Raw genomic sequence first — 27,064 nt, 5'->3', positions numbered from 1 at the left:
CTGATGCAGTATGTATGTATGTATAATATAACGTTAACGGGGTTGACATTTATATCTCTTATTTGAAATATATCTTTACTAAATAAGTACACCTAATGTTTAAAATAATTTTTAATACAATAGAAAGTCGGATAATCAATCATAATTAATTAACTGAAATAAAAATCATAAAAAAATTCTAGTTATTAACAGAATAATTCAAATCAAAGTAAAAAGCGTGGGGTGCATTTTACTTCTTTTCATAACTCTTCTCTTATAGATAGTTGCCAATAGAATAATTGTCATATTTAATATATCGCGCACCTCACGCTTTTTCTTTGATTTGAGTTATTCTGTTAATAACTTAAATTTTATTATGATTTTTATTTGAGGTAATTAATTATGATTGATTATTTGACCTTTTACTACTGTAATAAAAACTCTTTGCAATTAAAAATTATTTTCTACTTTTCAGTTCGATTAGCAACGTTAGCAAAGCGTGTTCTTTTAGTTTTTTTTAACTATTATTTATTATCTTGTGGAAAGCATCTCACATTATTTGGATACTTTCAGGGACGGCGGCCTGTTTTCAACTTTTCATACTCTTATTATTAAAATCGATAAAATGAATGTTAACTGAATAATCATACTAATTTGATAAATACAATAAATTTAACGTCCAATTAAGCAAAATTCTGCTGGCTCTCCGTGCAACTATAGACAGACCCACTTAAATGTCATTGATCACATACTGTTTTTGAACATTAACCAAACTTGTATGTCAGTGTAAATAAAAAAGAATTTATTAATTCTGGCAGTCCTAATAAGGATAATGGGAAACTGTTATTAAATTATTGCATTGTCGCATACCTTGATACGCGTGCAAAGTTTCAAGTTGATCAGACTTTTAGAAACCAGTGAAAATTAAGCTCAAAGATTCCGTTACATATAAACATAGATACAACCCGACCTAATAAAAGCGTATTAAAAAATAGTATTTATTACTTAACTACTTTGATGTATAACGTAAGTTATACATCAAAGTAGAAGCCAAAATGATATCAATGTAAGACGATGTGCTTTTAGTATGAATTTGGTTTCTTTTGAATAAATAAAGCACCGAAGCACTTAAATCAAATAAAATCAAAAAAGTACTTAAATATAATCACAATGAGATTTAAATAATTAAGGATTAGTATCTACACGATTCTGATATTAGTATTTTACAAGCCATGCTTAATGTGAAATTCACACATATAATATTTATGGCTTCATATCTTATTATTAAACAAAAAAGCTTGAATTTCAAAATTTTAGGAAAAAAAATCTTACAGAAAAAATGCATGCATTTATTTTTATTATTATTTAATTAATTAAACTAATTTTAGAACGACTGGCCCTTGAAACTAAACCTAAGGAAAGCTGGAAAACAGCAAAATCATGAAAATTTTAATTAACTTACTAACTAATTATAAAATAGTACTTACCACCCATCGTTTCTTCCAGCCATGTGTTTTGTGTTCTAAAACATTAAGATACCCCTTTCTGGCTACTACTGGCGAAATTCTGATTTCTTCTATATCAGGAACATAAAGCACTAATTCCGGATCAGCTTTAGGACCTGAAAATAAATATTGGATAATTTTTTAAAATTTAAAACAGAAATTTTAGGTTTCCGATTACCTGGCGTGGATAACTGCATAGATGGGAACGGTGCACATTCCCCAATAAGGGGGGTACGCTCGGGAGAACATAATTCGATTGAACTATTTGTCATGACGCTCGAAATCATGCTGGCGCTCATATCGGTCATTTCGTCGGTGGGACTGGACACTTCCTTCTCTTTAATGTCTTTAGGATCACGGGGTTTCCCCTGGATCAACCGGACACATCTGTTGAGCAGCTGTCGTTCGCGGTCAGTATATTCGTAAACGGGGTCATTATTTCCTGAAAAGAGATTAAAACGATGTATCTTAAAATTAATACTTAGTTACAAATAATATGAGGAAATTTATTTTTTACTTATTTTACAAACTAAATTTAAAAAATATCATATACATAAGATAACACATGTTTCTTTGACTAGTGCATGTCCATTTGGTTAATCCGATCCTTAGAACATTGAAAGGCTAGAATTAGTAAACAACAAAAACAACTTTGTTTGAGTTAAACATGTGCACAGGGGTAAGAGGGGTGTTTTGTTTACAAACTTATTAATTGATTCTCTGTTGTCAAGTTTACACGTATTTTCAAAATAGCAAATTGTCAGCTACATATAATAATGTTAATTTAACTTACTGATGTTAGTTTTTGGATTAAGAATAAAAAGTAGAAATAGATATATGTTATTCTAAGCGCAAAAATAACATCTTTAAAGCAAAAAAATTAAAATTCTTATTCCTAAAACCGCGTCTAAAAAATTTGAAATGGCAACCCGCAGGCAAAAGCTGATGTTATCTTGACAAACGGCTTTGTGTTTACATTTGGCATTTGTGAAGTTCTGTGTTTTTTCCTTAGTTTTTGGTTGAAAAAGGAAAAAGGTTGAGTCATTTCAGTGTTTTTGTGAACTGTTACGATAGTAAAAACTTGTTTTGTTTGTGCCGCACCATGAAAAAGGCGATTTACGACGATCTTTTCACAAGTAAATACCGATATTGTCATAACCTCATATCAAGGGCCAACCGTCGTCATAAATGTAGAATAATAAAAACTATAGTCAAAATCGCTCTTATCGTGCGGGTGTATCGGATTATAAACGACAAACTTTTGTAGTTACGTTTCATTTCAATTTGCGCAACAACGTTTTTTAACCACAACGCATCAGATAAACGAAATAGATATATGCAGCGTTAATGTATCAAAAGAAGATAAAATGATAAATGTCAGTGGTTCTAAAACAATTACTTTCATAACAAACATACCTGTCTCGTTTTGATTGACGGATGACATTATTTGTCACAAGATAATTTAAATTTCAAATTATGGAAAAGAAAAAGCCTTTTTGTGGATTTCTAAATCCTCAAGCCAAAAAAATGGTACTTAATGTTATTAATTACTTCGAGAACGAAAAAGAAAATAAAGGGTTGCCTAAGAATGTACAAGAAGAAGTAGCTAAAGCGCTTGGAATTACTTTAAGAATGGTGCAAAAGGTTGTATATGAAAACAAGAACAATCTTATTCCCAAGAAGGAAAAAAAGTGTAAAAGAAAGAAGCCGAAGACTGAAGATTTAAGTGAATGTGTAAAAATGGAAGTAAGGGATAGGATTTATGAACTATATAGGCTAAAAACAAATATAACGCTGCCATTTCTGAGGGATGTTTTAAAGCAACGCGGCACTTTGGAAATTGGACTTTCTGCTTCAAAATTAATTAAAAGCATAGGTTTTCGCTATAAAAAGGACTGCAATAGAAGATATTTGTGTGAATTACCAAATATTGTGAGCCAACGAATAGGATTTTTAAGACAATATACACAAAATGAAAAATCAAAGTTAAGGAAAGTGGTATTCTTAGATCAAATTTGGATATTTTCAAACGGGAGTGGAATAAAATCTTGGCAAGATGAATCTGTGAAAAGCGTGAAAAGAAAAAAAGGATGTGGTCAGGGAAAACGATTTATTATTTTACATGCCGGGTCTTCAACGGGATTCGTTCCAGGTGCAAGTTTAATTTTTTCTTCTAAGTCTAAAAGTATGGATTATCATGACAATATGAATTGCGAAATTTTTGAAAAATGGTTAAAGGAACAGTTAATACCGAACTTGCAAGAACCTTCCTTAATAGTATTAGACAATGCGTCGTATCATTCAAGAATTTTGAATAAACAACCAAATGGAAGTTGGAGAAAAAGCGAAATTTATGAATGGTTAGTAAAAGAAAATCAGAATCCCTTGCCATATATGCTAAAATCCGAACTTCTTTCAATTGCAAAATCGCTGAAAAGACCAAAAATATATGCTGTTAACGAAATAGTACGTGAATATGGCCATGAAGTTTTAAGATTGCCACCATACCATTGTCAGTTTAATGCCATTGAGCTTATATGGGCAGGGTCAAAATCTTATTATGAGAAGCATGTGGGTGCTGGGCTTAGATCTGACCAGGTTGAAGCTGTTTGGAATGAGGCATTGAATCACATCACAAAGGAGTATTGGCGGAAATTAGTGGATCACACAGAAAACATTATTAGAACCTGGTGGAATACAGAAAAAGTACTCGATATCCAAGTTGAACCATTGATCATTGCTCCATTTGAAGATGATTCGGAAAATGACGAAGAGTTTTCCGACTCTGTTAGTGATAATGATAGTTATAATTAGTTTCTTTTTTTAGTCAAATTTGTTACTTCATTTTTACACATTTTCCACTTAAATCTTCAGTCTTCGGCTTCTTCCTTTTACACTTTGTTTCCTGCTTGAAAATAAGATTGTTCTTGTTTTCATATACAACCTTTTGCACCATTCTTAAACTAATTCCAAGCGCTTTAGCTACTTCTTCTTGTACATTCTAAGGAATCCCTTATTTTCTTTTTCGTTATTAAAATAATTAGTTTTCTTTTTGCATTTCGTTTATTATTTAGGTATGATTAAAAAGTAAAAAAAAAATTTTTTTAAACAAAGCTATGTAAATAAATTGGTGAATGCGCTGGGAGATAGATATGCCCGGCGCATTCTCCATTTTTTTAATAGTTAGTTTCAATCTTTTTTTGCCTTGTAATGTGTAAATAAATAAATATTCATAAGAAAACGACATTTTAAAGAACTGTTTTAGCTCCCCTCGTATTTATCTTTTTAAAAAAAGCTAAGTAAATAAATAGGTGAATGCCCTGGGAAATAGAAATGCCCGCCACATTCACCAGTTTTTTTTTTTAGTTATTTTTTTATCTTTTTTTGACTTTTAACTGATATAAAAGAAAATATAACACAACTTTTTTATTTTTCTGTGCATCAACGTATAGATTGGGTCGAACGACAAATAATAAATCATAAAATTGAAATGTCATTTTAAAAGTGAGATTGTAACATGAACTTGCCTTTAAACAAAGAAAGTAGTTTTCTGGTCTCTGACTGCACTGCATCACACACAATACAAATTAATTGTTTGTCATTGTACCAAAATGTATAGTTTCCCAATAATTATTACAAAAAAACACAATCACACATAAACAAAGAAGAAGACAAGATCAAATAATCGTTAAAAATTAGACGCTGTGCCCTGAAATCGACAAATTAGTATGTTATGCACATACGTAGGGTCATGCTAAATCGTATACTAATTTCTCAAAAATTTAGGTAACAACCATTTTTAAATGAAATATGTATAATTTTAATGAAAGACTAGGGAGGCATTTTTGCTCTCATAAAAAAATATAAAATGCTTAGATTTAGATATTATTGCGTAAAGAAAAATTGTTATTGAGAATTCCGTTTATTTCGGAAAATTTTTCAAAAAAGAAAAGTAAATATTATGTCTGGCAACTTAGCAGAATATCGGGGATTCTAGGCATATACCGATGAGGCGTATACCCAACGGGCTTTATACTTATGGGCTTTTTCACGTCATGAAAGGAAATAACCAACGTATGTTTTACATGTCGAATCTCGGATACGTAGTATTCCGCAGACATTTTTACGGCGTTAAAGGCATCACGTCAGTTAATAATTACGATCTAAGGTGTATACGCGGCTTTAGTATGTCACATGACGGCGTTCAATAAATTATCAAACTGTCAAGGAAATAACATTTTGGCAGCCACTGATTTTTCAATTTGATTCATATTATGTGGTGACCTTTGAACCCGCACGATAAGAGCGAAGGCGACTATATTAAGAAATCTATAATAATTATAAAATATTTCATTTTCATAAAAATGCTTTTTATTAGATAAGTACCTTTACTCTAATGAAGCACGTTAAAAAAACGCATAAAGAGTTCATAAACGGTAATATTGTTTATATTCTTAGTATCTTATCAAATTTTATGAAAAAAAATGCTTCATATTTTATTAAAGAGGAATAGTATTATTTTGCGCCTATCAAAAAATGTGACAAAATTTTATGATATTATAAAGTGTGTTTTTGCCATTTATCATAAGCATTTGGCATCATTGCATCAGAGATCTTGCAAGTAAACAAACGGTCATTAGTTACAATGCTAATTCTAACCTTTCAATGTTCTAAGCTCCGATTAGAGGTGTGTAGTTCGTGAACGAACTAGTTCCAATGAACTATTCCTTACCCAGAACGAAATGAACTAGTTCCCATTTCTTAAATGACTAGTTCACGGGAACTATTTGATTTGCCCTTCGCAGTTCCAAGGTACAATACGGGACCGAATCGAGCCAACTCAGCCAACCGACGTGACGGATAGATGCGAACGTTTATAAAAAGTTTATTTTTACCAGGAATTTGATACCTGTATTATAATTTATATTGAGAGGTCATTAGTCCAAAAAATTAAAATATTTTTTGGACGTGCAGACTAAGTCAAAATCCTGTTAACTATGACGACGCACTGTGTGGCCGATTGATAATTTAGGGGAACTTAATTAAAAAAAAATAATAATAATATTTAATAAAATAATGATGTATTATTATTGGTAGATATCCGACCAACCCAAATTTATAGCAAAACATTAAAAAAAAATGTAAACACAGGAAAAAGATAAGGTAAACATTGATAAAAATGTTAATAGACTTTTCTTGCAGTATTTATCAGTTAGTTCAGCGTTGTGTTATTGTGTACAGGTGCATTTTATTTAAACAAATTTGGTGATATTTTAAACATCATTTATAGAGGTACGTATACATATTTTTTTTTATAAGATTTAATTGTACTCTAAAAACTATAATTTTAAAAAAGTGACAAAGATCTTAAAATAGCGACTGAAATTTTTAAATGAAAAATCTTTCGAGTGTCGCCGATTGTGGGTTTCAAATTATGGTCAAAATAAAGCCCATTGTTTATACTAAAGGGCATATATAAAAAATGTTGCGTCTATCTGCTCCTTTTAACAGGAGGTTATTTTTTTGGAACAAGAAAGAAACTTTTAGAACATTAGTAGAAACTTTTGGAACAGGACATTCGAAGTAAGAAATTACTGGCATCTTTTAATAACAAAGTCGCTACAGAATGCTACCTTATTAGTTTAAAATGGCAAAAAAGCTATCGCAATCGAGCTAGGTTCTTAGAAAAATATCGTGAATGGTTAAATGAAAACGTGGATTTTGAAACATATTTTAAAGAAGTCCCAGAATCCGATAAAAAACCTGGAAGACCATCAAAACCCTTTCAGGACTGTTGCAAGAAAACCCAAAAAAAGAAAGCTAGAAAGTTAACAGAGTCTTTTTCTCCAGAAGTATTAGCAGTTGCAAACGAACTGAGTCAATTTCAAATCGGCAAAAGAGATACAGCGTTATTAATAAAAGAACTTTCCTCAAGTTCTTCCTCTAGTGGCACCAAATTGAAGAAAATAATAAATTCAACCGACAATGAGGCAAAAACCATAACACCTGACCAAGCCCTTGCAATGATAATCGATGCAAATTTATCTACCTATCAATATAACCTTATAAGGCAGCAGTCTAACCAAATTTCCAAAAATATGTACCCATCCTATAAAATGATCCAAACAGCCAAAAAAAATGTGCTACCCATCAGAAATTTCTATTTCTGAGACAAGAGCAGAAGTAAGTTTGCAGAGTTTAGTAGATCACACGATTAAAAGATTGGTTCTCTGCCAAGAAAGTATCTTCCAGCACCTTGATCTTCCCAAAGACATGACCATTATTTTTAAATGGGGTTGTGATGGGTCTCAACAGAAACGTTACAGACATATATTTTTGGAGGATGGTGCTTCGGATGAGAACATGTTTAGTATTTCTTTGGTACCTCTTCAAATATACTTTGAAGAGAAAGGCCCAAAAAAAATATTTTGGCAAAATAGAACACCCTCGTCGACCAAATACTGCCGACCAATAAAACTAGTGTATGCTAAAAAAACATCCGATTTAATAACTGCTGAGGTACAAAATATTAAAAACCAAATACAAAATCTTAAATCTATCAATATTTTTTGGGAAACAAAAGTCATTTTAGTTCAGCCCTTGCTTCAGCTAAGCATGATTGATGGCAAAATTTGTTCTGCTTTGTCAACATATACGTCTTCACAATGCTGCTTTGTGTGTGGTGCATCTCCCAAAGAGATGAACAACCCCGAAAAAATTTTTCAAAAAAAAGTGAATGAAAAATGTCTTTCTTTTGGTTTGTCACCACTCCACTGCAGGATCAGATTCATGAAATGCATCCTGCATATAGCCTATAGAATTGAAATTGAAACCTGGCAAACCAAAGGCGAAGAAAATAAAAAAAAGGTGGCAGACCGAAAAAAATATATTCAAGACAGATTTAAAAAAGAAATGGGTCTCTTGGTAGATGTACCTACACAACAGGCAGGAAACACGAACGATGGAAATACTTCCCGACGATTTATCCGAAATGCTCAAAAATCTTCTGAAATAACGGGAATCAGCTTGGAATTAATCCAAAAGTTTCATGTTATTTTGGAAACGCTTAATTGTGGATTTGCCGTTAATCCAGAAAAATTTGATAAGTATGCGGAGGATACAAGAAACCTTTATTTACGGGAGTACCCTTGGTATTACATGCCTAGTACCGTGCATAAGGTTTTATTTCATGGGAAAGATATTATTGCCTCTTGCCTTGTTCCCATAGGGCAACTTTCCGAGGAAGCGCAAGAGGCGAGGAACAAAGACCAAAGAAAGTATCGTGAACTGTTTACAAGAAAAGATTCTAGACTTAACACAAACACTGATCTTTTTCAAAGATTACTTATATCCTCTGATCCTTACATTACAAGCCTTCGCAAAAGTAATACTAAAAAAAGAGGAAAAATTAGTCGGGAAGTATTTGCATTGCTTGAAGAACTTAAATTTAGTGAATCATTAGTAACATTAGTAGTGGTGAAGATAATGACTCAGACAGCAGTTCCTAGTTTAAAATAATAGAATATCTATTTATTATTTTTAGCATTGTAGAATTGCGTTGAATTATTTTGTTTGTTATTTTGTAGTTTTATTTATGCAGCAATCCCTTGGAGCAAAAATATCTGAATTTATTTCTGTTGCACATATTTTGTTACAATTTTATTTTTAGTAAACTTACTAAGGCATTCTGTTATATTTACCTGTTATAGTATATTCTTTGTTTGTTATTTATATGTCATGTAGGTACAACTATTTACAAAAAGCGGTCTTTAGTTGAGTTTATTAGTATTATATTGCTTATTTTTGCTTATACCTATGTACATAATATTGATAAAATTGCATTTATGTGTTAAACATAATTTTGAGGTTAATTTAATTAAAAAATTATCTTTAATTTATCTTAGTTTTATTACAAATCAAATTTGAGAAATATTTACACACAAATATAATACAAAAATGTCTTTTTTTTTCTTTCAGAATTAACACCTTGGTATTATTGTGTTAAAATAAACTATTTCATCAGAAACACCCACTCTATAGACAATTATTGCTACAAAATCACTTTAAACATTACTTAGCAGTTCAAACCAATGAATTTAATAGTTAAAAAAAAAAATTAAACTGTTTTAATTAAGTTCCCCTAGATTATCAGTCGGCCACACTGTGCGACGTCGGCAAAAATATTATGAACGTATTTTATTTAATTTTTTATTTACACGTACGCTATACAATAGACAGACAATACTGACAATATACACCGTCTGATCGCTTTTCGGAATTTTACAGGTACATAACCTTTTCAAGAAGTTTATTTTTTAAATATTTTTTTCTGGGTTAAATAGTGAATAGTGTTGTCTGGAGTCTGATACAATATCAATTGACCTATTTTTCTTATATTTATATTCAAAATGTCAAAAAAACGTAGTGATGTGTGGATGCACTTTGAGGTTTTAACCGATGATAATAATAGAGTATGTATGTAGCATATAGTAATATAGTATATGATAGTAATGTATGCGTATAGTAATGTAGCTACTGTAAGCATTTTTTTTCGATCTCCGGAGATTCGCTCGGAAACTTAAATAGGCATATGAAAAGAATGCAGTCCACCATTCCAATTACTAGATCCTCCTCTCTTCGCGACACAGAGAATTCAACAACTTCCAAGCATTTACATTCCGAAAAATCTCAAATTAATAATGATTGTAAGTAATGGTACTAGATATGGTAACTTTTAAGCGTGCTTGGGATCATAGTAAGGGTAGATATTTTTTAGAACCCTCAACAAGCAGCGGCGCCAGTCAGCCTAAGAAATGTAAACCGTCGCCTCCGGTTTTGCAAACGGACATATCGACTTATTTGACGAGTACCAAACCGATGTCAATACATAAAAGCAAAGAATTGGACTGTCAGTTGTTGCGCATGATTGTTAAAAGGTATTATCCATTTTCCTTAGTTGAAGATCCAGAATTTTTTAAACTGATGAAAATGGCTGCTCCCGGCTATAAGGTACCGACTAGGAAAACTTTAACTGAAGGATTGATTTTGCAAATGTATGAAAAAACTAGATCATTTATACAGGGGCAACTGAATTCTGTTGATTCCCTAAGTGTGACAACAGAATAACAGATTCATGGACCTCGATAATCAATGAAAATTATACAGCCATAAATGTTCACTATTGATTAGAAGAAAATGATAATCTTGCGTTCAAATCCCACCTAATAGATTGTTTTTCATACAGTGACCGGCATACTGCTGAACATTTAACAGCCCTTCTAAGAGCAAAATTTGAAGAATTCGAAACAAACGAGAAAGTGGTCTGTGTTGTCAGCCATAATGCGGCAAATATTCTAGCAGCGGTAAGAAACGGTGTTTGGAAGTCAGGCAGCTGTTTCGCACACTCCCTCAATCTATTAGTGCAGAATATTTAGATTAAAGGCTACTGCCGCTAGTGTTATTATTACTAAAATTAAAGCCGTTGTAACCTTTTTTCAGCAAAGTTCGGCCGCTCTTGCAAAATTGAAACAGATCCAAAATCAAATGGGGTTACCAGAATTGAAGTTAAAACAAGATGTGGTTACCAGATGGAACTCCACACTGGATATGATTGAAAGGGCAATAACAATAAAAGATGCACTGATTTCTACATTAGCACTAGAAAAGTCCGACTTAAATACAGTAAGTACAGAAGAATGATTTATTTTGGAAAAACTGGTGGTTCTATTGAAAATTTTTAAAGACATTACTGTGGAGATAAGTGTTGAAAAAAACGTCACAATATCTAAAGTTTTGATATTTGTTAATGCTATTTATCATCATATCCAGGAAAATTATATGCAAGTTAAAAAACCAGAATTGAAAGCCGTCCTCGAAATATTTAGATACAATTTTTTCAAAAGATTTCAGGATGTGGAAGATAATGAAATTTTCACAGAATGGACTGTACTAAATCCAAGATTTAAACTATATGGACTTAGAAACGAAAGAAAATATAATAATTGTGTTTCAATGTTAAGGAAAAAATTATCTTGTATCTACCCCAGTTTAATTAGTTCCGAGACTAATGTTTCGCAAATTACTAAAGTTCCACCGACCCAGGATGTCCAGAAAGAGCAATTAAGACCGCCAACAAAATGGTAACTTTTCGACAAAGCTAAGTAATTTAATTCAAGAAGTGAAACCTACAGCAGCAGCTATTATAGGATTGGATCGTTATCTTTGATTAACCGTCAAGATGATCCGCTGGGATGGTCGTATGGATGACGATACGTGTATCCAACTCTTTATAAATATATAAAACGTCTTTGTATACCGGCCACGCACGGTGAACGCACTTTTTCTAAAGCGGGTCAAATTACTACGGAAAAACGATCACAAATTAAATCTAAAAAAGTGTCCCAAATGCGGTTTTTAAATAGCAATTTTTAGTTTAGTCTTTCCATGTTACTAAGCATGTTGCATTAGTTTTATGTTTTATTTAGTTTAATATTATACCCTATATTAATGTGTAACTGTTTTATTATTGGTTTAAGTTTAAAATATACTTGTTTGAAAATGCTAAACACAGCATTTACAAGTGGATTTTTTGGTTTGGTTTTTTCCATGTAGCCGAGCATTTCACATAAGTTTTTTGTTTTGTTTACTTTGATAGTTTAGTTATACATGTGTTATAATGTTTCATTATCGCTTTCAAATTATTTATTGTTTATTCAATAATAAACATCTACAAGGCAGGTAATGAGCGGCCTTTAGTCTAAGCACCGAGACTTGAATCTATTTTTCAGTAGTCATCATAATATGTAATCCTTTTCAAGTTCAAGCAATCTATGATGCTTAAAATAACAAGACCTTCAGATTCAAAAATATGCTACATCAGATTGTCACATTTTCTTGCTCGGCGGCTTCTTTAAGTCGGTTCATAAAATATCAAATAACAAAGATAAGAGGCCTCGATAACCATCATATAACATAAACAACATATAACATAACACCATATAACATAACATCGTATAACATAAACAAAGATTAGTGGCGTCGAAAAACCATTACATAATAATACATAGGATATTGACGGTATTGGTGGTGAACTAATGTGAACTAAAGAACTAGAATTCCCATCCCTAGCTCCGATCGTAGATCTATATTTTTTTTATGTACTCTACGTCAAAGGAGGTACATTTTTAAATTAGTTTACGTCCAAAATACAGAACTCGCTAGCAAAAGTGTGCCCACATTAACCGATTCAATTGCTTACAAAAAGCAGCTAATATGGGATATTGAGAGTGAACTGCTATCAGGTTTAATAGTGGAAGACGGCAACGTAGCTTCAAAAAACATAAAAAACTGCATAATGGCTACTGATGATAATATCTACATTATACTTGCCATAGTGGAACACACATAAACAAATTAAAGACTCTTGAAAAGTATTCAATGAACCCAAAAGATTGAAAAACTGGGATAACTATCATACAGTCTCCCTATCTGAATATAATAAAGAGCTTCGGAAATCCAAGAATAGTACATTTATATCGTTCAATCAAAGCGGTCTTCAGAAGTAGATGGAATCTTCCCAGTTTTTTTACAACCAGGCAAAAAACAATTTAAATTAAATTCAAATTACATACAGGATATTCCGTTGATCATGTTACAAATTTCAAGAGTAGATAGAAAACGTAAAAAAAGAAAAGTTTATATGAACATGAGTCCGAAAATGCTTCCTCAGCGAGCTAGATCTCTTTGAAGATAACCCTTAAAAACTATAGTTTTCATTTTATAGCTTCGGAACTACTTTAGCTACCGCAACAAATTTTGAGACATAAATTATTGTTAGTACCTGTTTATTGTTAGAGACATAAATTATTGTTATCCTTTTTAACCTGTTTAACAAAAATTATATTAACCAGGGGCGTGCGAACCAAGGGTATTGGGTAAATTTAACCCCATTTCTCTAAGCATTCAATTTCTGCCCGTTTGGGCTTCAGATTATGATGTTCTTATGTATTTTGCATGAAAAAAAGTGCTCTCAGTAAAAATCGCTAAATATCACCGTTCTTGTAAAAATTGACTAAAAGCAAATAATAAGATACAAAAATCAATTATACACAATTAATTGATTTTAATTAATTATTTTAATAAAAAACAATAAATCAAAATTTTTCTAAACGTAAACAAATTCTTACAATAATTGGAATTACAAAAAAAACTTATAGTAATAATTGCTCAAAATGCCAGCCACCGTGCTCGATATATTTATAACACTTATGCAGCAGATTAAGGTTGACGTGGTTAAAAACATCAAGCATGTTTTGTATTATTTCAGCAGCTGCGGAAATTCTAGCTACTTTAAAAATATTAAGACAAAGACAATTAACATTTAGAGACAATTAACCAGTTATTTATGAGATTTAAGCTACGTTCCACCATATATCTAATTTCATACAATATATTTCCTTCATAAAAAATTGCAGCGTCTTCTGCATAAGATATGAGAGTTCCAAGGAAATTTAATGAGCATATATTATTAATGTATATAATAAATAACACTGATTCAAGAACTGTGCCCTGAGATACTTCGATTGAGATTCGCTGTTTCATACTAGTACTTTTACCAATTTTTACCATTCTGTCCGTGAGAAAATTAGTAAAAAATAAAGCAATTACACACATACAAAACATTCTATAGTTACATATAAAAAAACTGGAGACAAGTTAAAGTCCAGCGAGTCACAACTAGTAGAAGTGGAACAAACTCCGACAAAATAGATTAAATCCATGTTAATTGGTGGCAAAGCCAGCTCGGTGTTCTCTCAAAATAAATACCCAAGAAAGACTAAATATCAATCTAAGTAAAACTATAATTACTCCATTTGAAAATAGGAAGTAGCTAAACAGAAAAGCAACAATTCTAAAAGGAGAAAATTGGTTGTTGGGGAATAACGGGAGCCATGAACTTGCTTCCGCGGCTCTTGAAACTTAATTTGATCTTATTCCGCTGCATGCGTATATAGAAAAGGAAGCTTGGACAAGTGCAGGGTCACCCAAACTCAAAACTAACAATATTAGAAACCATGTTTTTAGTCTGGCATAAGTCCATGTCTTTTGCGTTCCTCTTTATGTGTGTTTTTCTGTGTACTCTTTAACAAATCGGCTCTGAATATCGTATAACAGACCGAAAGCGCTTAGCGGATTTTAATTAAAAATTACACTGACATACAAAACATTCATTCAAACATTCTCATTTCGTCCCTATGACCTGTTGTTCACAACAAAGTTAGAGACCAACTGCAAAAGGGATTAAGCACAGACCGCTTTCTATGTACTCGAACCATTTTATATTGTACACTAAAGGGCACCTAATGGAAGAACTTAAAACGTGGCAAAATGTTAAGTTAAATTGTGTAAATAGACCTGGGCAAAGGCCGACAAAAAACTCGTATCTTAATCCACTAAACACACAAAAAAGCTTATTAGCGTGAAGAAAAACGAGGAATTAAAATAGTCGTTGATCTCCTCACCCGAAATGGAGTTTGGAGGTATTACCTTAAGAAAATGGGGACAATCAATGATGAATATTACAGATTCCGTCAAAATAAAATAAAATAAAGTAGAACCATCAGAGTGAGGGATGCTACGCCGCCAATGCATATATTCTAATACAGATAATATGATCATTCTAACTTCGCCTATAGGAATTATATATCGCGGTAGATCTGGCAACGTTGTGACAACTACTCGAAGCAGCGGACCCCGCCGAAGCCCGAAACCGAAACCTTTCAGTCACATGCATGAAGCTTGTATGGTGAAAATCGGAATCGTATGTCGGCCATCTTGTTTGGCAAAATTGACAGGGAGCTGACAGACAGTTGTTGACATTGACTGATAGAATATCATTTGTCATTGTCATACCATTTGAGTTTTTCTTTCATTTCAATGAATGCTGGAAGCGTGGGTTGAGTTTGCTATTTGTTTTAAGGATGTTATTTTAAATTCATGACTTTTTTTCTAAAAAGTTCTCTTTCAATATTGGGAGTAATGTTTTAATTAATTTGCAGCCAGCAATTCCAGGTTTCTGGTAAGAAAATCTGATTTTATTTATTACTATTATGTTTTTGTATTGTCAATCTTCAGTCCCCATTACAAGAAAAACATGGAGAGAGATATGCAATGTAAATTTTATTAAGACTTTGAGCTATAGAATTTGTTCTGGCCATTCACTAAAACACGTTCCATTCACTAAATTTTAATAATGCTGATACTGCTGCATTTATACTACAATATCTACATATTTATTTAAAAATTTCTTTTGTCATTATTTTCCACATGAATCATTCAGAGAATTTATTTATAAGGTTTGCACTGCCTATTTTTTCATTTTATTTCATACTCATATCATACCACTTCCTATGTTCAGCGAGACGAGACATAGGTACAGAGACTAACAGAGCTGAGCGCCCAGAATGGATCAGAGTGAAATTTTTTGCTATAACTTATTTTTTTTTTAACTTTCTGTAGGGATTTGTCTTTAAATTAAGTTTGTTTTTCAATATTATAGTTCCAAGTTATGTTGTTAGTATTATTGGAGACTAACAAATATATATTATGTATGTGATATATGCCATACTATAAGTTGTAGAATATAAGATATATATATTAAACAAAGATAATTCATTCAGTAGTGAAATTAATTTTTTTTTACAAAGATTATTATACATTTTCATAAAATATTTAATTTGGGTGTAGTTATATTTTATGTATGTATTTTTTTGCTCTTTATGTCTGGATCTGGCATGTTTTGTCTTTAAATCATTTTGAGTAATATAGATTATGTATTCTTTTAATTTGTGTAGGTTTAGTACATGAATGTTAGTACTTATGTCGTTAGTCTTGTATTATCCGAAAAGATTATCTTAATTATCTGCTAGGTGAACTATATACTTTATAAAATATTCTTTTTTTTTGGGTCACAATGTTGAAGACTAGAATCTGCACTGTAGACATTTGAATTTGTTGGCCTTTTATTTGCATGTATAGTTTTGTACTACACTTATAACTATTTTGTGTATTGTATTTTTGCAAATAAAAAATATTTATTATTAATATATTGGTATCCTCTATTGAATCTGTTTGCGTTACTAAAATAGGGATATTATTAATTTAATGGTAATATCTTTACATGTATGGTAAGAAAATAACACAAAAATCTTCACAATATTTTTTAATCTGTTTGGATTGGCATAGTTCAATGCTAATAAAATACTTTTATCATTTTTAGATTCATTTTAATTTATAGAATATCTGTTATAATTAATTATTGTAGATTATGTATATAATTTTAATTTTATGTTATAATATACATTTTTAAGTAATTATTTTTCAAGAAAATTAAATGATAAATGTATTAAAGAAAAACATTGTTTTATTTCCATTTTGAAATTGGTGATGTTGTACACTATTGTTAACTGATTATTGGAATAAATGAACTCATTTAGATAATATGTATGTGAAATAAAGCTAAAGACTTTTATTTTATCCTGATCAATATCTGATGTTAACACCTAATTAAAAAGTAGCTTTTATGATTGTGTAAGAACATGAGATTTCTTATTAAATGAAATTTGAAAAATTTTCCCGCCCTAATTTGGCCACGCCTTTCTGCCATTTTGATTGGTCCAATTAGTTACGTCAAACTGTCAAGTTAGTTACAATAGCTTCCGTTGCCAAGCGAGAGGACGCTAGCAGATTTGTCACAAGAATTTCGATCAGTTTGTATGCAACCACCACTTCTCTATATATTTGTGTTCTGTGCTTTCAGTATTCTTAAGGCGTTCAAGTGAGGATGCACTGCTCTGTGGCAAATTAAAAAAAAAAATTGTTTCGTTTGAGTCTTTGCTGCTGCCTGTCCTAACAGCAAAAAATAAACTAAAAACCGGCTGCAATAATCTTGTAAACATAAATTAACTAAATATTGGACAGAAAATAAAAAAATTCATCCAAAATAAAGCAAAAAATTAAGTTAATTTGATAATATTAAATAAAAATTAAAATTACCTTATGTCAGGTCAAAAAGCCACCCTGTTTAGTAGTGCAGTACGTCAATCGATTATAAAACCACCTTCTCGTGTTCGACAACATTTCAATGGAGATACTATTAAATGCTTGCCTAATTTTACCACAAAGCTCTTCTAAATTAGTGGCCCGTTCATTTTCGTGCCTATAAATTTGTTCTTTTAGGTATGCCCAAAGAAAAAAATCATTGGGGGCTAAATCGGGGCTTCTGGCGGGCCATTTAATAGTACTGTTTCAACTGATTGTACGATCAGGGAAAGACGTTTCGAGAAATTGACGTACCACTAATTCGTTATGAGCCATCGTGTTGAAACCAAACTTGTTCTAAATTGATATTGAGCCCTCGAAAAGCAGGAAGAACTTCATCACTCAAAAGATTAAGGTATTTGTTGGCATTAAGGTTTCCATCGATAAAAAAAGGGCCCATAATTGAATCACCTAAAATGCCAGCCCTTACATTAACCTTTTGAGGGTATTGTGTACGTGTTGGTATGCTTATGTGCTTATTTTCCCTCGAATAACCGACTGTAATGGACGGATTATGTTTACCACAAATAGAGAAAGAGAACTCATGTGAAAACAAAATGTTACTAATAAACATTTCCCGATTTGCCCTTTCCAACACTTAATGGCAAAATTACATCCGTCTCTCATGGTCCTGTGGGAAAATTTCTTGGGTTTTTTGCAACTTATAGCACTTGTACTTATTTCTTTTTAAAATTCTTCTAACCTTTAAAGGCTCAATACCCGTTTCTTTGGCAATGGTTGTACTATTGCAAGGAAAGTTTATTTCAGCAACAGCAGAAACATTAACCTCTCGAAGCTCCCTTTCTTCGCCTAGCGGTCTAACAATAGGTGGTTGCTCATTTGCGTAGCATTTCCTGCAATTTTCCAAGCACCCAAAGGTCTCAAACCTATGGATAATTTCAAAAATTGTGCTGCGTACAGGAATGAGCTGATTTTCGAACGTGAATGCAATTCTGCCTGATATTTCATCGACAGAACTGCCGGCATACTACCACTTAATAATTTGCTTTTTCTCCTCAAGAGAACACATTTTAACAAGAAACTAGCGAGCGGTCTTAAATTTATTCTTTGCTGATTAAGCAAGAAGTTAGGAACAAAAATAACGTTAAACATTTAAAATGCAATCTAATATTGGCGGTGCAGTGTGGTGGGGATAAGAATTGTCTCGTTTTTCGATGAACGAGCGGAGAGCCGTGTGGCAGAAATATCAATGTTGCCAAACTTATTAATTTGGAAACGGCATGTATTGTGCCCTGTCTGTCTCATGCGGACTCCGTATGTCCCCTCTCGCTTACGCTCATAGACTATTTTCTATAGACGAGGTTTGAATGATTATATCTGTATAAGGCTAGTGAAAACATGTATGTTAGACGAAATTTTATTAATTATTAGTTTTCCTCTAACGAACATAATGAAAGTGTCCCAAGATGGCACGCAAGATAACATTAGCCCTAAAACTATACTTACCTTGGTAGTTTTGGTTCAAATTATTCTTGGCTACCATGTTACAGACGTCTTTTTCACTCTTGGTGGTGTATTCAATAAATCGGTTATGGTTGTGTCCTCTATCTAGTCCTAAACGTTCCCTTAGCAAAAGTGTATGCCTGACCCTACAAAAAACATTTAGAAATATATTTTTAATATTATTTCTTTTAAATTACCAAAAATCATGTCAATATTTTGGGTAATTTCTATGTACATTTGTAACAAAATAGTACATAATTAAATGGTGTATACATTCTATACAATTTGATAATACCACTAATCATTCGATTATACAAATATGGTTTAATTTAATTATTTAAGAATCTATCAAAAATATATTTTTTGGGATTAATACCCAAAAAGCGTTCGTGGATTGGATTTTACATGGATAAATTCGTTTGGAAATTTATCAGAAATCGGAAATTACATTGATTAGTAGTTATTATTAACACACCTTACACATAACGTGAAAAAATATTTTTAAAAGGTGTTAAAAAGGCATAAATATCATAATTATCTTCACACTTTAACAACATTCAAAGTAGTAGATATCTGTGGCGAATATTGACTGAGTAGACAAGATTTCTTCAATTATAAACGAGAGGTCCAATAAAAGTAATGATTACTACGCTGCAAAACCAAAATAATGAAAGATCTAATAAAGAAGCAAACGAATGTAAAAAGAAAAGCTACATTTAGTCAAAGTTAAAATTGACCAAAAAAAAAAAGAATTGTGTTGAATTAATTGGAGAGGAGTGATTTTTATACATTAAATAATATAGTTTCCAAAATATAGATAGCAATAGGGTATAGTAATAATAATTTTTAAATATTTTCCTTCTTAGAATGAATCTTGCAATAAATCCCTATTATTAGGACCACAAAGAATTCTGACGGCATGGCATGATTTTGCATAAGAAAAATAAAGTTGTGCACAAATATCCCAAAAACAGATGCCATAGCACAATTGACCATTAATTAAAGCAAAATTGGCATTTTTTGCTATTATTTTATCTAGTTCAATTTTAAGTATTTCTTAACGCAAAATAGCCACTAGCTTATTTGGAAAGTAATTGCTCGATATTTTTAGCAAATTGCAAACATCTATATTTATATCTAAGTAAATAAATAAATAGATTAGGCCTTTATTTTATACTCGGCGAAGGGCCGCGAATGCTGTTAACTTAACCGAGTACACATAAAATTACAATATTATTATAACTGCTTTAAAAAAAGCAAGTAAAACATACAGAAAATATTTAACTAACTTAATATACAAAAAAAACAAACAAAAATTTAGACATAAAAAAAAGAGAAAAAAAAACTCGACTTAACAATCCAAATACTTAAAAAAAATTAATGATATTCTACAATAATAGCAATATAAACAAAACAAAAGGAGAAGAACTATCCAAAAACAAATAAATTGATGAAATAAAATTAAAATTGTTCATAAGTTGAACACAGTCATTAAGTACTCTATTTTATTATTGACTTTTAACCAATACTGTTTTTAATCTACTTTTGAAGCTCTAAAAAACTTGTTAACATAGTCACTAATATTATATGTATTTATTAGCTTTGATGCAGAGAAAGAAAATGAAAATGTAACGTAAAAAACGTAATACGATCAGTATCAAGACAATTAATATTTATATAGCATTTAAAATATACGATATTCTCTTTAGCTATAACAATTATACAAACATAAATAATATGTTTACTAGATATGATTAATCATTTAATTATATCAGTGAGACTATGCGTATTCTCGTTATGCCAGAGAATTATATCATCTGTAGAGGATGTACAAACCTTTTATAATGGCTAATATAAATAAATATAAGTAAATATAAATAAAGAAAAAAAGCGAGACAAGAGTTGAGGTAAACCAAATATTAACATTTTATACAGGGTGTCTACTATAAAAACCGCCAAACTTTAAGAGGTTATTATACATGTCATTTGCAACAAAAAAGTCGTATAACATTTTTTCGAAAAAATTTTAGTTCTTCTGGTATTTAACATTTTTTTATCAAATTTCTTTGTTTTTTTTTTATATAAACAAGAATATCTCCGTTATTCTTACCACCACATAAAATTTAGATATACCATCTGAAAGAGAATTAAATTTGCTATAAGATGGGTATATTTAAGTTTTTGAGTAATTTTTAATACCGGGTGTTATCAGAAGTTAAATGTAACATTTGGGAAATGTGCAAAATTAGTGGTGACTTCTTCGTTGTCGTTTTTCTAAAATTTGGTAAATAGAGACATGTTTTTTTTCAGCAAAAACTACTGCATTTAATATGCTTTCCAATGATAACCTTACTTTTGTGATAGCTATTTGTTTTCACAGCAATATCATGGGCAAAAGAAAGAAAACCACAAAAATTGAAAATTTTCAAATTTTATATTTCTTGATCTTTTGAGCACCAATGCGGTGAGTACTTGTAAATCTATCTTCCCTAATACAACAGCTCCACAAATTTCCATTAGAGAAGCCGTAAATAAATAACATATCGCGATATTCATTCTTTAAGAAAAAAGGCATGTTTTCCTTCTTTTGTAAATGGCAATGAATCCGCAAAAGAAGGAAATTCATAAACTATGTATTACGTGATTTTAAAACAAAAGCATAGATATTTACAATTTGACAAGAACTGTCATTAAGTTTTCACTTCCACTTAAAGTAGTTAAATAAGTAATTTGATTTTAAACGTGCTTAAAAAAATAATGCCTAGTTTCACAAACATTGAATATCGGGACATCTTATTTATTTACAGTGTCGCAAATGGAAACTCGCGGGAGGCAGCAAAGGAGTATGTGCTTAGTTTTCCTAATAGACGGCAACCCCATAGATGTACATTTGCAGAAGTGTTCAGACGCTGTGGGCGTGGGGAAACTGGTTCCATTCGAGCTTTGTGGATTAGAGAAGGTGGTCAAAATGGTCAACGCTGGAGACAAGAACCTGCTATTATGAGAGCTGTTACAGAAGATAGATCTAGAAGTACTCGCCGCATTGGTGCTGCATTAAGGATTCACCATTCCACTGTACATAGAGTTCTTAAAAAAAATAATTTGCATCCGTTTCATTTGAAAAAAGTCCGGGATTTATTGCCAGTGGTTTGGTGAGGCTTTAATTCTGTAGGTGGTACTTGAATAAGTTGCAAGAGTGGGGAACAGATCAAATATTTTGGACAGATGAAGCAACATATACAAGAGCCGGAATAATGAATTTAAGAAATAACCATATATAACATACAGAAAACCCTCATGCGACTGTTGTTTCACATTTTCAACATGAGATAAGGGTCAACGTATGGATAGGATTAATGAGAGATCGCCTTTTCGGGCCTGTAATACTTCCTGATCGGCTCAATTTCAATGAGTTTTCAAATTTATTAAATACTGACCTTGTTGACTTTCTGGAAGAAATTCCCTTAGCGGCTAGGCAGAAACTTTGGTTTCAAATGGACGGATGCCCAGCCCATAACGGCAGAATTGTGCAAAATTCCTTGAATCAATGCTTTGGGGAGAAATGGATTGGAAGATACGGTCCGGTAAGATGGCCGCCCAGAAGCCCTGACCTTACAACCCTTGACTTTTATGTCTGGGGCACATTAAAATCTAATGTTTATAGTATTAACATTAATACTTGAGACGAACTAATAAATCAAATTAGTGTGTGAAATGCGACAAAAACGCGTTGAACTTGAACGGGTTGTTGATAGTGTCAGAAGCAGATGCATCAAATGTATTGAACAAGAGGGAAGACATTTTGAACAGTTGTTATAATTTTAGGTTTGTTTAATGAAATTTAGATTTTTTAATTTTGGTCAATCAAGAAATATAAAATTTGAAAATTTTCAATTTTTGTGGTTTTCTTTCTTTTGCCCATGATATTGCTGTGAAAACAAATAGTTATCACAAAAGTAAGTATATCATTGGAAAGCATATTAAATGCAGTAGTTTTTGCTGAAAAAAAAACATTTCCCTATTTACCAAATTTTAGAAAAACGACAACGAAGAAGACACCACTAATTTTGCACATTTCCCAAATGTTACATTTAACTTCTGATAACACCCGGTATTAAAAATTACTCAAAAACTTAAATATACCCATCTTATAGCAAATTTAATTCTCTTTCAGATGGTATATCTAAATTTTATGTGGTGGTAAGAATAACGGAGATATTCTTGTTTATATAAAAAAAAACAAAGAAATTTGATAAAATCAAAAAATGTTAAATACCAGAAAAACTAAAAACTTTTCGAAAAAATGTTATAAAAGTGTTTGGTTGCAAATGCCTTGTTTAATCATCTCTTAAATTTTGGCGGTTTTTATAGTAGATACCTTGTATATTATTTAAGTTACAAGAAAAAGATTGTTTATTTAATATACAAATATATAAGGTGTTTCACTTAAAAAAATACTTTGTATTTTTTATTAACTTTTCGACACCTCTCTATTATATTATAAGACACTTTCTGGCGATTTAATGTAAACAACTTTTATATTTAAAGTTTTTTTCCACCCCGTTTAATAACCTATGCTTGGTCTAAATATAAGGAACAATCCTGTACATGACTTTTTGATAAAATGCAAGCAGCTGGTTCCTATTTCCTTTCTCCTACTTATGATAAAAAAAATAGAGTCTGCTACATTGTTGTTTATACGTAGTAGAATAGCACTTGTACTTTTATGAACTTGAACGACAATAATTAAGTTTAAATATGTTCATTTAAGAATATACAGTGACCGCCTAAAGTTCCGCATAAACTCGATAAAAATTAGAGACATGATTTTTTGAGAAAACGCTCGGACCCGTCGACTTTTATTTTAAGTTGTGCATTATTTCACATAAATTTTTGTACAGGGTGGAACAAAAAAAAAGATATGACTTCATCGGTCATTTTTTTAAATGGAATGCTATATTTTTTATTGCATTTATGAAATATAGGCGAAATTCCAAGTTTCGTATAACACACCTTATCTCAAAACTCAGCTGTTTCCGAAATATTTACATTTAAAGAACAAGAAAACAAATAAGTACGTCTATTTACAAATTAAGGTAAAAACGAGGATAAAAATAATGTTATAAACACTGCCAATTGTTTCTATTTCCATGGTTGCACTTGTAACGAATCTCCATTTTCGAATGTCACTGTCGAATGTCAAGTTCGAAAATTAATAGTTTTTATCAGAATAAATTATGGCTAATTTAACGGAAACCCAACGAATTGAAATTTTGAAATCGCAAAAAGAAGTAAGTGAACTGTTTAATGCCAAATACCCAAACCATCATATTTCTCAGTCAACAGTTAGTAAAATAGAGCACAAATTCATAACTTCAGGTCATGTTAGGGATTTGCCAAGATCAGGTCGTCCAAACATCTCTGAAGAAACAAAATTAAACGTTCTGCTCTCCTTCGAAAATTCAAACAATGCAACTTCACAAATTTCAGTTGATAATAATATAGCCGGAACGTCAGTAAGACGCATCTTAAAAGCAAATGAATACCACCCTTATAAAATTAGACTAATACACGAATTAAATAAGGACGATCCTGATCGAAGAAACCAATTTTGCGAGCAAATGATGATAATTTGCAATAATAACCGTCAGTTTGTCTTACGAGTTTTGTTTTCTTCAACTTTTTGTTTAAACGGTTTCGTAAATCGGCAAAATTGTCGGTATTGGTCAGTGTCAAATCCACACTGGGCAACTGAGGCTCATACACAGTATCGTAAATCTATTAATGTTTGGGCTGGTATCGTGGAAAATAAAGTAATAGGGCCATACTTTTTCGAAGAAAACTTAACAGGACAACGCTATTTGAATTTTCTTCAAGAAGATCTTATCCCTGCTTTGGCTGCCCTATGCCCAGACAAACAAGACCCTGCTGTCCCGACAGATAATTTGTGGTTTCAGCAAGACGGCGCATCGCCACATTTCTTTCGAGATGTCCGTAATTACTTGGATACAGTGTTCCCAGGAAGATGGATAGGACGAAGAGGGTCAATAGGGTGGCCGGCCAGATCACCAGACCTAAATCCCTGCGACTATTTTCTATGGGGGTACCTGAAAAGTATAGTAAGAAAAAGTAAGTTTATATTGAGAAGCCAAACAACGTAGAAGATTTGAAAAATAGAATTAGATATGAAATTAGACGTATATCACCCGAAATAATTGATAGTGTTTTACATGAGTTTGTAAACCGTCTTGCTTTCTACCAAGAAGTAAATGGGGATCAGTTTGAACACTTGATACATTAATAAGAGTTTTCATAGTTTACATTTTATCCTCCATTTTATCTTAATTTGTAAATAGGCGTACTTACTTGCTTTCTTGTTGGTTAAATGTAAATATTTCTGAAACAGTTGAGTTTTGAGATGAGGTGTGTTATACGAAACTTGCTTGGAATTTCGCCTATATTTCATAAATGCAATAAAAAATATAGCATTTTATTTAAAAAAATGACCGATGACGTCATATCTTTTTTTTGTTCCACCCTGTATACAAAAGTTTATGTGAAATAATGTGCAACTTAAAATAAAAATCAACGGGTCCGAGCGTTTTCTCCTTAGAACATTGAAAAGCTAGAAGTAGCATACCGTGGAACTATGGGCAGGTTTGTTTGCTTGCAACATCTCTGATGCAATGATGCCAAATGCTCATAGAGAAATGGAAAAAATCACTTTATAATATCATAAAAATTTTCAGTTGTTTTCGAAGGCTCAAAACAATACTACTGCTCCCCTTTAATAAAATATCAAGCATTTTTTTAAAGAAATTTGATAAGATACTCTATATCGAAGTCAATATACGTTAAATAAATGAAAATAAAGTACGAAGCCACGAGAAAACGGTAATGGCATCGCAACGCCGCTCGATCGCATTGTTGATGCCACCGATACAAGCACTCTCTACCAGTGACGTCGTCAACAAATATTTACCTGATAAATTTTTATTAATTATTATAGAGTTTGAGTATAAGTAATATTACCATTTACGAGCTATTTATGTGTTTTTTAACGGACTTCGTTAGAGGAAGGTCCTAAAAAAAGGCAACATTTTTGTCAAAGCATTTTTATGGAAATTAAATATTTTAATAATATAATATTATAGATTTCTTAATAAATCATGTTTTAAGACACAAATTTTTATTATTTTGCATAATTTTATTGTTATATTGGATAAAACTCAGTTTTACATCACTTACTTTATATCACATAATATATACTTCTATGGTGCTGACTTTTTCAAAGGGACAGTATTGCTTCAGCGGGAAGAGTTAAAACTACAAGGATGTTCAAATTGTGAAGGAGTTGCAGGTTTTTTATAGGTTATAAAATTTTTATTATGAGTATTTAGCCTGTACAATGGTTTTGAGACATTTAACAGTGACCTATATAATACCTAATACCAATTATTATATGATATTAATTTATACTAAAAAACAAAGCTTACCTGAGAATAAAGACTATGTACAATAGATTAGATTAGATAGTTTATTAGTAGAAATATACAAGTACTTTTACAAGTCAAATAAAATATGTAGTATGTTGGGCTTTTTCGAAAATCATGTCATTATTTCTTAAGTATTTTAATAATGACTTGAGAAATCTAATTCAATTTCTTTGGCGCAAATTTGTTTGTTGCAATCTTCGAATTTTAATTTTTTGTTCTTTATTTTCTTTTCCATAATTTGGTGACGAGTGATTTAGCTTTTGAAACGGTGGAATCATCAGTGCTTAGGTCCTCAGGATATAATTTTGATTTTACCCTAGAATAATATACACAAAAATACAGTATTAATTAAAAAGAAAAAGAAAAAATTAAAAAATATATTATGATAAACCAATTGATCAATAAAATGCATGTTATTATAAAGAATCTTTGTAAGATCATACATTTGATTAATTGCATTTAATTAAACAAATATAACACAATAAAATACTATATGACTTTTAAATAAGATATATAAAATAG

The 27,064-nt window shown here is 31.3% G+C and overlaps 1 protein-coding gene across 7 annotated transcripts in view; it reads right to left on the bottom strand.

Annotated features, from left to right (window-relative positions):
• The window catches only part of LOC126738014 (kinesin-like protein unc-104), a 227,573-nt gene that overhangs the window by 16,838 nt on the left and 183,671 nt on the right, over positions 1-27,064 (bottom strand). For all 7 annotated transcript variants that reach the window (XM_050443167.1, XM_050443170.1, XM_050443171.1 and 4 more), the window contains 3 exons: positions 19,050-19,192; positions 1,663-1,926; positions 1,467-1,600 (listed from right to left, as the gene is read on the bottom strand). In XM_050443167.1, the coding sequence (XP_050299124.1) occupies positions 1,467-1,600; positions 1,663-1,926; positions 19,050-19,192 (541 nt within the window). The remainder of the gene's footprint in view (positions 1-1,466; positions 1,601-1,662; positions 1,927-19,049; positions 19,193-27,064) is intronic.

Source organism: Anthonomus grandis, chromosome 6, assembly GCF_022605725.1.
Source record: "Anthonomus grandis grandis chromosome 6, icAntGran1.3, whole genome shotgun sequence".
Lineage (NCBI taxonomy): Eukaryota > Metazoa > Arthropoda > Insecta > Coleoptera > Curculionidae > Anthonomus > Anthonomus grandis.
Note: the sequence above shows the minus strand (reverse complement) of the source record. Positions and strands in the feature narration are given on the sequence as shown.